The sequence below is a fragment of the Myotis daubentonii genome, chromosome 8, assembly GCF_963259705.1.
Source record: "Myotis daubentonii chromosome 8, mMyoDau2.1, whole genome shotgun sequence".
NCBI lineage: Eukaryota > Metazoa > Chordata > Mammalia > Chiroptera > Vespertilionidae > Myotis > Myotis daubentonii.
In genome coordinates, this window is record NC_081847.1 from 35,939,169 (window position 1) to 35,956,284 (window position 17,116).

General features: G+C 42.8%; 1 protein-coding gene across 1 annotated transcript in view; it reads left to right on the top strand.

The window, feature by feature from the left end:
- The first annotated feature begins 1,623 nt into the window (after window positions 1-1,623).
- CHMP4B (charged multivesicular body protein 4B) overlaps window positions 1,624-17,116 on the top strand; it is a 47,324-nt gene continuing 31,831 nt past the window's right edge. The window contains exon 1 of the mRNA XM_059705901.1: window positions 1,624-1,962. Within this exon, the coding sequence (XP_059561884.1) occupies window positions 1,773-1,962 (190 nt within the window). The 5' untranslated portion in view covers window positions 1,624-1,772. The remainder of the gene's footprint in view (window positions 1,963-17,116) is intronic.

Here is a 17,116-nt window from a genome sequence, read left to right on the forward strand (position 1 = left end):
CCAGACATCCTTCCTGACAAAGCCGGGGCCCGGGGACGCCAGCCAGGGTCCTGGGTGCCTGTGGGCGGCTGGAGGAGGGTTGCCTAGGTCCCGGGTGCTGGAGGGAAGCTGGTGCTGGCAGCCGGGGTAAGGAAGGCCTACTCTTAACACGAATTTTCGTGCACCAGGCCTCTAGTTTATTTGAAACTCTGTTTCCAAGCAACTTAACATATTTGAAAGGCTTAGGAAGAATAAAAAAGGCCTTTGAGAAGTCATTTCCCCCCCCCATTGGCAATCGGAAGCAGCAAATTAGAATGGTGGGCTTGGGGAAGTATTGGCTATTACTGGAGACCTCACTGCTAATGGGTGGGGAAGTGATTCTTGACAGCAAAGGAAAGGGAAAACAATAAAATGGAGCCCACATGCAGTTGGGCCTGTGTAATGCAGGGGGAGGAAATCCTCAATACCTCTGCTACTTTTGAAAGTTCTGTGTCACTTACTGGTTTAATTATTGTGAATAATGATGACCCAGAATATCTAGGAATAAACACACATTTTTATTTTAAAAGCTTTTTTTAATAGGTTTTTTTTTGGTTTTTTTTTTAGAGAGAGGAAGGAGGAGAGAGAGAGATAGAAAATCCTTTGGGTGCCTCCTGCTTGCCCCTTACTGGGGATCCAACCAGCGACCTTTTGGCAGGACTCTCAACCAACTGAGTAATACTGGTTGAGCATGAATACACATTTTGAGTCCCTACTATGCTAGGACTATGTTAAGTAAGCACTTTCCATTTCCTAGCTTACATAAGCTTTAAGGTGGTCCTGTTATCTTATCCGGTTTACAGTTTCCACAAGAGAGAGGTACACAGGGTAGAGGGTGCAACTTGCCCAAGAAAGTATTTCAAAGAACCTAGTAGATGAATAAAAAGTAGAAAGGCGCCTTAACCGGTTTGGCTCGGTGGATAGAGCGTCGGCCTGAGGACTGAAGGGTCCCAGGTTCGATTCTGGTCAAGGGCATGAACCTTGGTTTCGGGCACATCCTCAGTGGGGAGTATGCAGGAGGCAGCTGATCAATGTTTCTCTCTCACTGATGTTTCTGACTCTCTATCCCTCTCCCTTCCTCTCTGTAAAAAATCAATAAAATATATTTTTAAAAAAAGTAGAAAGGCATTCCAGGTAGAGGGAACAGCAAATGCAAAGACAGGACTAATATGTTAATATAGTTAATCACTCAATTTCTCAGTCTTGTTTATTCGCCTACGAAATCAGAACAGTATTATTTGTCATAGGCTTGTGAGAATTAAATGTGATAATGTATATAAAGTACTTTTCACGATGCCTGGATCACAGAATGTGCATAATGTTAATTACAGTGTTGTGGGGTTTTTTTGAAGTTATTTCTCTTTCTGTTCTTCCCCTGCTGAGTGGGTTCCCAAGGACACTACATTTCCCAGCATTCCCTCTCGCCCTTTAACCCTAGACAGACCAAACAACACGCGTCACCCAGCGCCTCAAGCCGGAAGACTATAGCTTCCCGGCATGCCATGCGCCTCTCTTCATCGTATTTGAGGCACAGTCGGCGCGTTGCACCCTGGGAGTTGTAGTAGGCGGCGCGTTGCCCTGACGCCAGCGGAGCCGGGCGTGGGGGCCTATGGGAGGTGGCACGGCCGGGCTCAGCTGCGGGGCGGAGGCGGTGGAGAGGCCTGCGGCAGCAGGGAGCGGCTGGGCCGGGAGCGGGCGCCGGAGCCGAGCCGAGCCGGAGCGGACGGCGCAGGCCGGCGCGGCGAGCAGCAACCATGTCGGTATTTGGGAAGCTGTTCGGGGCGGGAGGGGGAAAGTCTGGCAAGGGCGGCCCGACCCCCCAGGAGGCCATCCAGAGGCTGCGGGACACGGAGGAGATGCTAAGTAAAAAGCAAGAATTTCTGGAGAAGAAGATCGAGCAGGAGCTGACGGCCGCCAAGAAGCACGGCACCAAAAACAAGCGTGGTGAGTCGGCCCGGCTCCGGTAGACTCCCCTCAGTTCCCGGGCCCGGACTCCGCCTTCGTCAGACGCGCACCAGGATCTGCTCGGATCCTGGAATCTCCCGGGTCAGACTCCCTTCCGTGTCTCCCCGAGCGTCAGGCTCTCACTCCAAGCCCTCTCCCCCCAGACCCTGTTCTCACAACACTGTACTTCTCCCTCATCTTTTCGTTTCTCTTCCGCCTTTTCCTCCTCCCTCTGGCCTGCCCTCGCCCACCCTTCCCAGGGACTGCCGATTCCCTAACACTTGTCCTTTCCTGGTCCTTCCCCTGCCCCTCTGTGGAGTCCATGAGCTGCCCTTGGCTCTTTCCACCCTCTGACTCAGAATTACCCTTGAGAAGCCGCCTCGACGGAGAGGAGAGGGGCCGGGGGAGAGGAGACCCCGGCTCCGGCTCTGTTCGCTGGCTGAGTGGACTTGAGCAAGTTACTTTTCCTCTTGTCTCATTTTGCCCCATCCGTCAGCCAAGGTTTTGCCTCCGTGAGGCCTAAGGTGCTTTCCAGCTCTGCGATTCGCTTCTTGGTGCTTCGGAGCCAGGTCTTCCCAGAGTTTCACAGAGGCCCAGCCTGCACCCCGTGACTCACCGCTTCCCCATCCCTCTAGACCAGAAATACCGACTCCAGTCCTCCATTGGCCAGGACTCCTCCCCAGGCCCCACTGCTGTGGTTAAGGGCAGGGGGACTGAACCTTGAGGCACTTTACTTGTATGGCTTTCTGGGCAATAGCTTTATATTCTTTTTTGTATTTGCTTTATATTTTTAAGTAAGGTGAATGTGAAAATGCTTTAATAATTGAAAGCAATGTAGACATTTAATTGTTATGGCAACATGAGAGTGAACCATAGGTAGTCTGAGACCCTTCCCCTAAGAGGGGGCAAAGGTGAGAGGGGTTGAGAAGCTCTAAGTTACTTAACTTGAACTCTGGCAGTCCCTAGCCCTGTGACCTTGAACTAGTTAATTTACCTTTCCGTCAGGGAAGATGATGGATTTACAGTGCCCAGCACATAGGACGGGCTAAATAGAAGTTTCCTTCGTTTTAACGTAAGAACAGAGTAGCCCATCCTGAGGATGTTCCTTTGCCAATAGTCTACAATTCTTTTGGAATTTTGTGTGCTTTCATAGGGTGAACAAAACACAGCTCCCGCTCTAAGGAGGGAGGAGACAGAGACAGGAAAATAAATCAAGAAAATGTTGTCTTGTTGTGATGTGTAGGGAAAAAGTAACTGATGGGGAGTGATGGGGTGGAAATGGGTGTCACTTTAGTTAGAGTGGTCAGGGAAGTCCTCTTTGAAAAGGTAAATTTGTTCTTGAGAAGGAACCAGCTCTGGAAAAATCTAGGGGAGGGGCCTTTGGGCCGGGAGAACAGCATAGGAAAAGGCCCAGAGGTTGGCCTGTTTTAAGAAACACAAGACCTCAGTTTCTAGAATGTAGTGATTAAAGGGGGGAGTGGTGTGAAATAAGGGGGTGGGGAGTAGACGGACCTTGAACTTCCTGGTAAAGAGTTTGGAAAGAGTTTATTTCAAGTGATGGAAAGCTGTTGGAGGGTGTTATGCATGTCCTAATTATTGATAATGATTTTAAAAACACCATCTGGCTGCTCTTTGGAAAATAGACTGGTGGAGGGAGTGAGGGTGGGAGCAGGGAGATCCGTGAGAAGGCAGTTGCAGTCATCTGTGGCCTAGACTCCAGTTGCAGTTCTGGAGATGGAGAGCAGGGTCAGATTTTGCTGTCTCTGGTTTTTTTGGGGATGACTCTCCGTCAGGAAGGTCCTCTGTTGTTCATGGTAATTAGAGTCACTGTTTTTACTGGTCTGCGTTTGGGAATGCTTTGCTCGTTTCAGGGTGGTCAGGAGGGCGTCATTTTACGCCATCTCCCATCAAAGTGCAATTCTCCAGTGGTCTTTTGGTCTGAAGCTACTAGTTTAGTTTCTGCTGTTTCAGAGGTGATTGAATTGGCTTTCAAGAGGCTTGGAGGGAGGCTTCCAGCAGACTATGGAGCACCAATCTCAGTTGTAATAACTTTGCTGAAAGCAGTCTATCTTGAGTTTTCCTGAGAGGACAGGAGCTACTGCTCTTCTTTATAGCATCCTCTGGGGGAAAGGCCATATCTGCTTATTGGGATAGTGCTGGGAGGTGTTAACGCCACCACTTACCACTCATTTAGTCACTTATTGACTTGATGCTGTGCTGGGACCTAGAGAAACAGAGATGAAAATACATTGTGCCTGCCCTCCAGGGACTCAGGATTGGAAGTGTGTAGTTTTGTTTTGTTTGAGTTTGTGTGAGTTATGTGGTGTGTGTGTGTGTGTGTGTGTGTGTGTGTGTGTGTGTGTGTGTGAGAGAGAGAGAGAGAGAGAGAGAGAGAGAGAGAGAGAGAGAAGGAAAGAAACATACTTGTCAGTGCTGAAACATGAGTGTGTACGTATTTGGGGCCAAGGCTAAAGAGAAGGTTTCTGTCTGGAGGCGAAAGGCAAAAAAGGCTTTGCAGAAGAGGGAGATGTGAGGTGGGTCAGCAAAGAATTTGGGGAGCTGTGAGAGTGTGGCGGGACAACAAATAGGTAACACAGGAGTGGCCTGTGGCCTTCAGACTTTAACCTGGAGATGGTGAGGAGCCACTGGCTGTCTTAAACCAGAACATACAGATCAGCTTGGATTTTTGAAAGAACACTCCAGCAGCAGCATAACGGAAAGAGTGTAGACCAACCAGGAAAGAACTGGAGGCAGGGATCCAGTAACAGGTAAGGGTTGACTCTCATAGATATGGATTTGAGCCTTAGCTGTGTGCACCTTGGGTAGGTTGCTCTGCACCTCAGATTCATCAATAAATAAGGGTAGTAGTATTTACCTTATTGGATTAAATTACGTTATGCATGCAAAGCTCTTAATACAAAGCCTGACATATGGTGAGTGATCAATAACTGCTTGCCATTATCATTATTACAAGATTTGTACTTATTCAGGTAGGAACAAAGTGCCTAGTGTAGAAGCATGGAAAACTAGACGAGAAGTGATAATGACAGAGACTTTTTTGAAGGACAATCAGAAGAGACTTGGTGATGGATTAGAACTGTGCGCAGGATGAAGGAGAGAGAGTTGAGGACCATTCCCAAGTTTAGAGCTTGGGCAGTGATTAGGGGGTAATGCCATTAACCAAGTTGGGAAGCACAGGGGAGGAGCAGTGCTTCATAATAGTATAGTTCTTTGAAGTTTGTAAAAGTCCTTTTTTTCATATGAGTCTCACAGCATCCACTGGGACTGTGAGTTCCATGAGGCATGAATGTTTATCGCATCTAGCATAGTGCCTGACATGTGATTAATGCTTAGTATTTATTAAATTAATTAAAACAATCTTGTGAGTGTGTTCTCTTGTTATTCCCATTGCATAGAGAGGAAAATGAGGCTGGAGTCAGGAAGTAATGACTCAGACTAGTTCTTCTGGTGGCTGTGGGCATCTTGTGTTCTATTTACTCTCATGATGGGTGAAGGCGTCATCATGACCTTTGTCATTGCTCAGATCACTAAACGCCCTCCTGTGCAAGGTGTGGTGCTGAGTGGGAGGAAAAAAAGTTCAGTAGGATCAGGCCCTGCCCTGTGGAGTTTATAGCCAAATGTGGATGGTATCTTTGTGGCATACACATTAGAAAGATGATAGATTGTCCTTTGAAACAAACCTCTGAAGCTCAAGTAGATTATTTGCAGTGTGCAGGTGTGTTCCAGGCAGTGGTTTCAGTTAAAAGCTTAGAGCAAAATTTGGATTGAATATTTTTTCCAAATTTCTTTTCCTTTCTGTTAGTCATGCATTTATTCTTAAATATGTGCTGGGAGCTCAGTACTAGGAATGTAGAGACACTAGACATGATCCCTGCCATCCAGGAGACTTAAGTATCATCACTTTTCTTTTCTACAAAGTGGAAATTATATACATCTCACATGACCATATGGTGAGGATTAGCTAAGATAACGTATGAAAGAGTGTAGCACATTGTGGATATTGAGTAAGTATACTTTCCTTTTTGTTAATCAGACTGCTTTGGTTTGATTATCAAAATGGAAAAGTTCGCCCTAACCGGTTTGGCTCAATGGATAGAGCGTCCGCCTGTTGATTGAAGGGTCCCAGGTTCGATTCCGGTCAAGGGCATGTACCTTGGTTGCGGGCACATTCCCAATAGGGGGTGTGCAGGAGGCAGCTGATCGATGTTTTTCTCTCATCGATGTTTCTAACTCTCTATCCCTCTCCCTTCCTCTCTGTAAAAAATCAATAAAATATATTTTTTAAAAATGGAAAAGTTCTTTCACTGAGAACTAGATGGAAACCAGGATTGCAGTCTAAGTGAAATGATAAAATCACTGAAACTTAGGTCTCTTTTGGTACCTCCTGTTGGTTTTCTTCCTAAGAAGGTTGATCAGATATCTGAGATTCTTTTCTTTTTAAGGCACTGTAACTAGTTATGAAGTATCTACTCTAGGTGGTTCACATTTTCCTTTTGTCCTGTTTTACTAAAGATGAAAACAGTTTATAGAAAGGATCATTTAGTTTAACAAGAAAATTGCATGAGATTGGGAAATGGAGACTGGGTATCTCAAACACACTACAATGGTACATTTCTTTTGGATTTATGGATGCAAATCAGTTCATTTACAGGTTAATTTAGGTTCAGCTGGAAATGTCTTGATTGATGCAGAGAGGCCAGGAGCTCACGGAAATATGTCTTCATTAAGTCTGCGTATTGCAGGAGCCAGGTGGTGCTCTCATGTTTAGTAATGTTGCTGTTAAACATTAGCATGTGGGAAGATATCTTAAGTTAAATTTATAGTGAATGTGGCTTTTGGTTCTCTGGAATCAAGGTATCAGGTTGAAAATCACAGCATCTTTTTTTTTTTACTTCAATAGTCAAACATTTTATTGAGCTCTAAAACTCTCCAATAAATTCATTAAATTTTTTTTTTATTGATTAAGGTATTACATATGTGTCCTTATCCCCCTCTTGCCCCCCCTCTCCCCCCCCTCATGCCCTCACTCCCCTGGTGTCTGTGTCTACTGGTTATGCTTATATGCATGCATACAAATCCTTTGGTTGCTCTCTCCCCCTTACCTCCACCCTCCCTCTGAGGTTTGACCATCTGATCAATGCTTCTCTGTCTCTGGATTGTTTTTGTTCATCAGTTTATGTTGTTCATTATATTCCACAAATGAGTGAGATTATGTTATATTTGTCTTTCTCCGACTGGTTTATTTCGCTTAGCATAATGCTCTCCAGGTCCAGGTCCATCCATGCTGTTGCAAATGGTAGGAGTTCCTTCCTTTTTTTTTTTAGTTCCTTTTTTTTTTTTTTTTTAGTTCCTTCCTTTTTATAGCAGTGTAGTACTCCATTGTGTAGATGTACCACTGTTTTTTAATCCACTCATCTGCTGATGGGCACTTAGGGTGTGTCCAAATCTTAGCTATTGTAAATTGTGCTGCTATGAACATAGGGGTGCATATATCATTTCTGATTGGTGTTTCTAGTTTCTTGGAATATATTCCTAGAAGGGGGAATCACTGTGTCAAATGGGAGTTCCATTTTTAGTTTTTTGAGGAAACTCCATACTGTTCTCCACAGTGGTTGCACCAGTCTGCATTCCCACCAGCAGTGGAGGGTTCCTTTTTCTCCTCATCCTCGCCAGCACTTGTTGTTTGTTGATTTGTTGATGATAACCATTCTGACAGGTGGAAAATCACAGCATCTTAAATGGTGGATATGCCAATAGGATCTCCTCTCCCAGAAGCCCAGGGATGGAAAACCTGAAACCCACCTGGGGAACTGAGCAGTGGGAATTTCCCTTGGTGACACTTAAGTTTCTTGTTTCAAGAAATGGTTGGCTAGATTGGGTTTGGTTTACTTCTTAAGACAGATGGAATATCAGAGAGGCCTTATGTGTTGGCTGTCCAAACGTGCTGGCGCCTTTGATTCAAATGACAATTTTTTTTTTTTTTGCCTCATTTGGCAGGGAGATTAAATATTTTTAAAGTGCCTGCCAGTGGGTTTATAATGTGATTTAAAATTCAAGATAGATTTTGTTTAGAAGTTTAGCTAAATGTGAGGATCTTTGAGTTGGACTGTTATATTCAGGGAACTTTTGAGTGTGGAGAATGAGGCCTGTGAGCATGTGTGTGAGCGTACATCTCTGAGGCAGAAAGCCAGGAGCTGCTTTGTTTACAATGGTCCAGAGCCCTGAAATGGACCCGCAGCCCACTAGGAGGAGGGATGGAGCCCTTGGGGCCTTAGGAGTTCTTTTGGGTATGAAGGGTTTATGAAAACATAGTCCTCTTGCCCAAGATTGTTTTGTGCTATACCACTGTCTTTTATTTTTTAATTTTTTAAATATACTTTTATTGATTTCAAAGAGGAAGGGAAAGGGAGAGAAAGATAGAAACATCAGTGATGAGAGAAATCACCAATCGGCTGCCTCCTGCACACTCCCAACAGGGGATTGAGCCCGCAACCCGGGCATGTGCCCCCAACCGGATTCGAACCTGAGACCCTTCAATCAGCAGGCCAACGCTCTATCCACTGGTCCAAACTGGCTAGGACTGTATCACTCTCTTTTAAAAAGTGAGAGGATATTCAAACAAAACAACTTTATATTGCTCATTTTGAGGATGGATGGCTATACTTAGAAGAAAAATTTAAGCATCATAATAGGAAACAAACTACAGTCCTAGTTAGATATAGTACTGCCCTGTTTTTAAGGTATTTGTCTCAAGTCAGCAGATGTTTATTGAGTTCTTTCTAGGAGGGAGGCAGCATAATGTATGGCGTAGGCAAGTATTTCTCCATTTGAATGCCAGCTTAACCACTCACGAACAGTACCTTGGCAGTTATTTACTCTGAGTCTCAATTTTCCCATCTGTAAAAAGGAATAACAATAATTCTTAGGGTTCTTATAAAGATATGGAATAAGTTGATATACGTAAAGTGCCTAGCAGAGTGCCTGGCACAAAGGAGGGACATAAATGTCCTTGGTTTCCCAGGTATAGTCTTAGGCACAAAGGGGATATAAAGATGGCTGAGACCCTACGTCTCCCTATAAGGCAGCGGTTCTCAACCTGGGGGTCGCGACCCCTTTTGGGGGGTCGAACGACCCTTTCACGGGTCGCCTAAGACCATCGGAAAACACATACATAATTACATATTGTTTTTGTGATTAATCACTGTGCTGTAATTATGTTCAATTTGTAAAAATGAAATTGGGGGTCACCACAACATGAGGAACTGTATTAAAGGGTCACGGCATTAGGAAGGTTGAGAACCACTGCTATAAGGGCTCACAATTCAGTGAAGAACACACACACGTACAAGTAACTGGTAAAAGGCAAGTTGTGGTAAGTGTATAAATGAAATGTTAGAGGAAAAGGCAGCAGGAAGAGATTAATTCATCTCTGAGGGTTGGCAAGTTCATCTCACCCAGCCACCCATCCATTCCCAAATTCCCTTTGCAGTATTCCTGCCAAGGGATTAACCTCTGATTGAACCTCTCTGCTGATGGGATTTATATTAGATGCTCCATCCTCCTACACTACAGCATAGTCTGTCTTTGGACACTCTGACTATAAAATTGCCTTTCTTATTTGGAACAGATCTGTCTTCCTGTAGTGCCTACCTCCAGTTCAGATTGGGGTGGTAGCTCCATAGAAGCAGCTTGGGAGGTGGTGAGAAGGTGGGATCTGGAGTTAGAAGCATGGAGGGGGCAATTCTGAGCTCTGACATAGACTGTGTTGGGAAAAGAGGTTGCTCATTCTGCTTCTTGGGACCTCAGAACAGGTCTAATACTCCTTTGACAGGAATGATCAGGGAAGATGGTGCTTATGTCTCAAGCCTGCACTTCCCTAAGACAGATCTTCTCTCTTGCATTGACTACTCTGTTGCCTGGTGTTTCTGTTCTTTCCTTGTTATCCTCCCCTGGATATTCTCCTGCTCATCATTGTTGCTTTTAAGGTGTAGAGTGAATACTCAGAATAGTCCAGCCAAGGTCTGAACAGCATAGCCCAGAACACGCAGGTCTAGCCATTTGTTTAGGATTTAATTTGGTTCTGTGTAATTCCCATATCACTGAGACAATTGTTGTTGTTTTTCTTTTGAAAAGCAGTTATACTTTGCTGTGGCCTTTTATTAGTAAAGGAATGAGTATCTAGCAACCCCTAAAGTTTGTTTGGTTCTTCTTCAGGAGTCTTAGCTGAAAGATTGAAGGATTGAAGTTCTTAATAAGAGCAGCTGGCTGGTTTTGATTCTCCCATAGCTGATATTTCTAGCTCTATCTCCTCCTTCTTCCTTACAGGGCAAAGCTGGCTAGAAGGCTTATTTGAGGAATTCACAAAAACTATACATCTCTGTGGTTGTGATTGTTTAGCTCAAAAGGTTAGTGGTATGGTATGGTATGGTATGGTATGGTATGGTATGGTATGGTATGGTAGAAAAGGCGTTGGGTTGGGATCAGAAGACCTGAGTTTACATTTCACCTCTGCTACTTCCTACTTTTGTGATCTGGGGCAAGTCTCATATTTCTGAGCACCAGCTTCTTTGACTGCAAAAACAGGATACTATACAACTTTGCTACTCAAAGTGTGGTCTGTGGGAGCATTTGGGAAGTTGTTAGAAATGCATAATTTTAGGCCCCCCAAGACCTTCTGAAGCAGAACCTCCATTTTTATGAGATTCCCCAGGTCTTTGTATGCACATTAAAGTTTGAGAGACACTTCTTTATAGTTATTGTAGGGATTAAGTGGGAATGTTGGGCATTTTTCACAGGACCAGGCCAGCATTCATTCCTGGACAGTGAAGGTGCTGTCTCCCTGATCAGTTTGCTCACTTTTTCTTGCTGCTCAAAGACTAAGCTCTTACCCAGCTCACCTTATTCCCAAGTACCTTCAGTTACCTCAAAATCTGACGAGGCCTGGGAAGAAGGACGATTTAGTAGAAGTTCATCTTCCCCTTCTTGAAAAAAACTTGAAGCAAATGTCCTGCTGATTGGGTAACAGCCTCCTTCATGAAAGACGACAGTCATTTGGGTGACTGGCAGACATTCAGTTATGTGTTCTGTCATGAAGATCCACTGGCAACCCCAGTAGTAAGTTAGAGAAAGTTCCCATCCTCAGGGAGCATTACTGCCTGGTGGGGGGGAACCAGTTAGTAAAGAAAGAATTTCCAACTAGCAAGGCTTGTGTTGAATGTCTTAAGAACCACAGGGGTAGGGGCTAGGAAATGCCTTTTTTAAAGTTATATCTTTTTCTACTAGAAATTATTTTTAAAATACATTTTTATTGATTTTAGAGAGGAAGGAAGAGGCAAAGAGAGAGAGAAACATCAACGATGTGAGAGAATCACTGCTGCCTCCTGCACGCCCCACACTGGGAATCGTGCCCTGACCGGGAATTGAACCACAACCTCCTGGTTCCTAGGTCAGCCAGGCACCAGAAATGATTTTTTGAAGAGTCCTAATTTCCTTGTTTAATGGCTTTTTCCTAGTCTGTTTATATGATATTGTTACTGTTCTGCTATACCAAGTTTTCTACAGCAGGAGGGACAGGTGTTCTGTTGAGTGCCTGTTCTGTTCTAGGAGCCATCTGAGATGCCATGTGGATTTCCTGGCCCAATGGGTCCTATAGCAAACAGATCTGTGGCTCTCTCTCTAAGAGAAAAAAGTTATCACAAATAGCTTCTCAGATAGGGGAGAGAAGTTAGGTGGGATGATGAAGCAGGACATTCCATCATTAAACTTGCCCTCTTCAATTCTATAAGATGACATTTTTTTCTGGATTTTGGGGTGATAGTGAATTTTTGAGCAGGGATTCCTAATTGGGTTAAAATCCAGCAAAGTGCATTGTCTTCTTTTCAGCCTTGAACCAAAAAAAAATAACACATCCCCCCCACCTCCCACCCCCACCCCCAATAACACAAGCAAACAGGCGGTAAGCACCAGGTTGCTCAGGGGGCTTGGCCTGGGGCTTGGCACAGACTGCTGAGGACATCTCCCATTGAACACTCAGGGCAGTTGAGTTTGCTGAGCTAGGAGGCTCTGAGTCCCAAAGCAGGCCCAGGTGTGAGGCCCTGCCTTATAACCACGTTCTCAGGAGGCTCTTGGTATGTGGATAAACCCAGGATAGGAGTAATTAAAGTCCAAAGTTGGCTGTAAGTACCACCCACAGGAGCACCCTAAATGGAGCTTGGTGGAGATTTGAAGGAGGGAGCAATTGCCACAGTTTAGGGTTGGGGGTGACAATGTGATTCTTTCCATTAGTCCTTAAAGAAGTAGGCAGTCATGGGATGAGGTGGAGGTTGGGTGTAAATACTCATGTTGGTATGTGACATCACCTCAGATCTAGAGTTACAACTGGAAATTGCAAAAGAACATTGCTTTCATCTAGCTGTGTTGCATAAAGAGTAGTGTATTTGAGAAAAGGAAACTAAGATTTTGAAACAGATTGGATATTGTGTACTGTTTAGGGACTCTGATGTTGAGATTCCAATTTATTTATTTTTTGGTCTTAGTGCTGCTTAGATAGAAATTCACATTTCATTTCAGATGGTCCATTTTTAAAGAAGGTAGCTAGAAACTTGCTTCATATACTTGATTGGTAAGTATATGTTATCTTTAACTGTGTGCCAGATACTGTGCTAGTTTACCGGGTAAATGCAGATGAAGACAGGTCATTGCCTCTGAGATGCTCATATAGAGTGACAGACAAGTAAACATATGTAATCAGGATACAGTGTGATCTGTTCTAGAAGCATATTAAGAATTCAGAGCATAGGATATACAGTGGAGTGTGTGTATTGTTTAAATCTGTGTTTTAGTAAATAGGTATTTTGGAGAATTCTAGAATATTAGAGCAGAAGGGAGCTCAAAATGTATGAATGCTTGAAGTTGATGGAATAGGAAATGTTTTTGAGAAAGAAAAACCAGGAACATGGAAATACATGCAGTACTTTTGTTTTTTATTTTTATTTATTTTTAAATATGTTTTTGTGCTTTGTTTTTTGGTGTGTTTTTTTGTTTGTTTTTGAGAGAGAGAGAGAGAGAGAGAGAGAGAGAGAAAGAGAGAGAGATTGGTTGTCTCCTGTAAGCACCCTGAGCAGATGAACCCACAACTTGGGCATGTGCCCTGACCAGGAATCAAACTGAAGTACTTGTGGGGGGGGGGGGGGTATAAGAATGAATAAATGCTTGGCTTAGGTTAGTCATAAAATAATTAGCTTTAGAATACTAAGTTTAAAGTACAGCTTATTCTGATAATTATTACACATTTGCTTTGTCTACATCCAGCAAAAGAAGGTAGGGACTAATAAACCTGAGGAGTGGATTCTCTACTATCTGCATATGCAAGAACTGTAAATTGCTTGTTTGTAATCTTTGTAAGACTGATAGTTATAAAAGCAAAAATAAGATTTGTACATGTGTGTAGCCTGGCTGCTGTTCTCTGGAGAGGTTTGAAGAGAGGGTTTGCTACTCAGACATGGCCACCTGGAAGACTCCCCATTAGGGTGAAGAGTTTGATCATTTCAGTGTTCCCAGAATTTATTAGACTTGGAAACGTTGACTGACAAGGGTGACATTTAAATCTCAAATGATTGCTAGTTTCTTAATTCTCCATCAGGTTGATCAGTTGCTTTCCCCTCTCCAGAGCATTTTTTCCCTTTAGAATCTTGCACACTGGGTAGTAAGTGGTTGCAGGTTGCTCAGCAAGTCTGGAGTAGATTTGGTTGTTGAGTTGTAGTGGGCTCCGGTAGCCTTCTCTGACCATGACCAAGGAAGGAACTATCAGCCTGGGATTCAGCTTTTGTTCTTTTTTTTTTTTTTTTAATTTTTCTTATTTATTTATTTATTTATTTATTTTTTATTGCTTAAAGTATTACAAAGGGTATTACATATGTATCCATTTTATCCCCCCGCCCTAGACAGTCCCCTAGCCTCCCCTATCACCCAGTGTCTTATGTCCATTGGTTATGCTTATATGCATGCATACAAGTCCTTTAGTTGATCTCTTACCCCCCTACCTCCTGCCCCCCAACCCTCCCCGGCCTTCCCGCTGCAGTTTGACAATCTGTTTGAGGCAGCTCTGCCTCTGTATCTATTATTGTTCAAAAGTTTATAATGGTTTCTATTGTCCATGAATGAGTGAGATCATGTGGTATTTTTCCTTTATTGACTGGCTTATTTCACTTAGCATAATGCTCTCCAGTTCCATCCATGACGTTGCAAATGGTAAGAGTTCCTTCCTTTTTACAGCAGCATAGTATTCCATCGTGTAGATGTACCACAGTTTTCTAATCCACATCTACTGATGGGCACTTAGGCTGTTTCCAGATCTTAGCTATGGTGAATTGTGCTGCTATGAACATAGGGGTGCATATATCCTTTCTGATTGGTGTTTCTGGTTTCTTGGGATATATTCCTAGAAGTGGGATCACAGGGTCAAATGGGAGTTCCATTTTCAGTTTTTTAAGGAAACTCCATACTGTCTTCCATAGTGGCTGCACCAGTCTGCATTCCCACCAGCAGTGCACAAGTGTTCCTTTTTCTCCACATCCTCTCCAGCACTTGTCGTTTGTTGATTTGTTGATGATAGCCAGTCTGACAGGTGTGAGATGGTACCTCATTGCTGTTTTGATTTGCATCTCTCGGATGATTAGTGACTTTGAGCATGTTTTCATATGTCTCTTGGCTTTCTGGATGTCCTCTTTTGAAAGGTGTCTATTTAGGTCCTTTGCCCATTTTTTGATTGGATTGTTTATCTTTCTTTTGTTAAGTTGTATGAGTTCCCTATAAATTTTGGAGATTAGGCCCTTATCAGATATGTCATTGGCAAATATGTTTTCCCACACAGTGGGTTTTCTCGTTGTTTTGTTGATGGTTTCTTTTGCTGTGCAGAAGCTTTTTATTTTGATGTAGTCCCATTTGTTCATTTTTTCTTTAGTTTCAAGTGCCCTAGGAGCTGTATCAGTGAAGAAATTGCTTCGGCATATGTCTGAGATTTTGTTGCCTTTGGATTCTTCTAGAATTTTTATGGTTTCCCGTCGTATATTTAAGTCCTTTATCCATTTTGAGTTTATTTTTGTGTATGGTGTAAGTTGGTGGTCTAGTTTCATTTTCTTGCATATATCTGTCCAATTTTCCCAGCACCATTTATTGAAGAGACTATCTTGGCTCCATTGTATGTTCTTGCCTCCTTTGTCAAATATTAATTGAGCATATTGGTTCGGGCCGATTTCTGGGGTCTCTATTCTATTCCATTGATCTATATGCCTATTCTTGTGCCAGTACCAGGCAGTTTTGAGAACAGTGGCTTTGTAATACAACTTGATATCTGGTATTGAGATCCCACCTACTTTGTTCTTTTTCAGGATTGCTGCAGCTATTCGGGGTCTTTTTTTATTCCAGATGAATTTTTGGAGAGTTCGTTCTAGATCTCTGAAGTATGCCGTTGGTATTTTAATGGGAAGTGCGTTGAATTTATAGATTGCTTTGGGTAGTATGGACATTTTAATGATGTTGATTCTACCAATCCATGAACACGGTATGTTCTTCCATCTGTTTATGTCTTCCTCTATATCTTTTTTCAATGTCCTGTAGTTTTCTGAGTAGAGGTCTTTTACCTCTTTAGTTAAGTTTATTCCTAAGTAGCTTAATTTTTTGGTGCAATGGTAAACGGGATTGTTTTTATAATCTCTCTTTCTGAAAGTTCACTATTGGTGTATAGAAATGCCTCAGATTTCTTGGGGTTAATTTTGTATCCTGCTACATTGCCAAATTCATGTATTAAGTCTAGTAGCTTTTTGATGGAATCTCTAGGGTTTTGTATGTATAATATCATGTCGTCTGCAAATAAGGACAGTTTTACTTCCTCTTTTCCAATTTGGATGCCTTTTATTTCTTCTTCTTGCCGAATTGCAATGGCTAACACTTCCAGTACTATGTTGAACAGGAGTGGTGAGAGGGGGCATCCCTGTCTTGTTCCTGTTCTTAGGGGAAATGGTGTTAGTTTTTGTCCATTGAGTATGATGTTGGCTGTGGGCTTGTCGTATATGGCTTTTATTATGTTGAGGTATGATCCTTCTACTCCCACCTTGCTGAGAGTTTTTATCAAAAATGGGTGTTGAATTTTGTCAAATGCTTTTTCTGCATCAATTGATATGACCATGTGGTTTTTTTCTTTCAATTTGTTTATGTGATGTATCACGTTTATTGATTTGCGGATATTGTACCATCCTTGCATCCCTGGGATAAATCCTACTTGGTCATGGTGTATGATCTTTCTGATGTACTGCTGGATCCGATTTGCTAAGATTTTGTTGAGGATTTTGGCATCTATGTTCATGAGGGATATTGGCCTGTAATTCTCTTTCATTGTGTTGTCTTTACCTGGTTTTGGTATTAGGGTGATGCTGGCTTCATAGAATGAGCTTGGAAGTGTTCCTTCCTCTTGAATTTTTTGTAGTAGTCTGAGGAGGATAGGTTTTAGTTCTTCCCTGAATGTTTGGTAAAACTCCCCTGTGAAGCCGTCTGGTCCTGGGCTTTTGTTTGATGGAAGCTTTTTGATGACTGCTTCAATTTCTTCCATAGTTATTGGCCTGTTGAGATTTTTAGATTCTTCCTGATTGAGTTTTGGAATGTTGTATTTTTCTAGGAATTTGTCCATTTCCTCCATGTTGTCTAGTTTGTTGGAGTAGAGCTGTCCATAGTATTTTTTAACAATCATTTGTATTTCTGTGGGGTCTGTTGTTATTTCGCCTCTATCGTTTCTGATTTTATTTATTTGGGTCCTCTCTCTCTGCTTCTTGGTGAGTCTGGCTAGAGGTTTGTCAATCTTGTTTATCCTTTCAAAGAACCAGCTCTTGGTTTCATTGATTTTCTGTATTGTTTTTTTGGTCTCTATGTCATTTATTTCTGCTCTAATCTTTATTATCTCCTTCCTTCTGCTCACTCTGGGGTTTTCTTGTTGCTCTCTTTCTAATTCTTTGAGTTGTAGAGTTAGATGATTTACTACCATTTTTTCTTGTTTTTTGAGATAGGCCTGTAGAGCTATAAACTTCCCTCTCAGGACTGCTTTCATTGTGTCCCATAGGTTTTGGATTGTTGTGTTTTCATT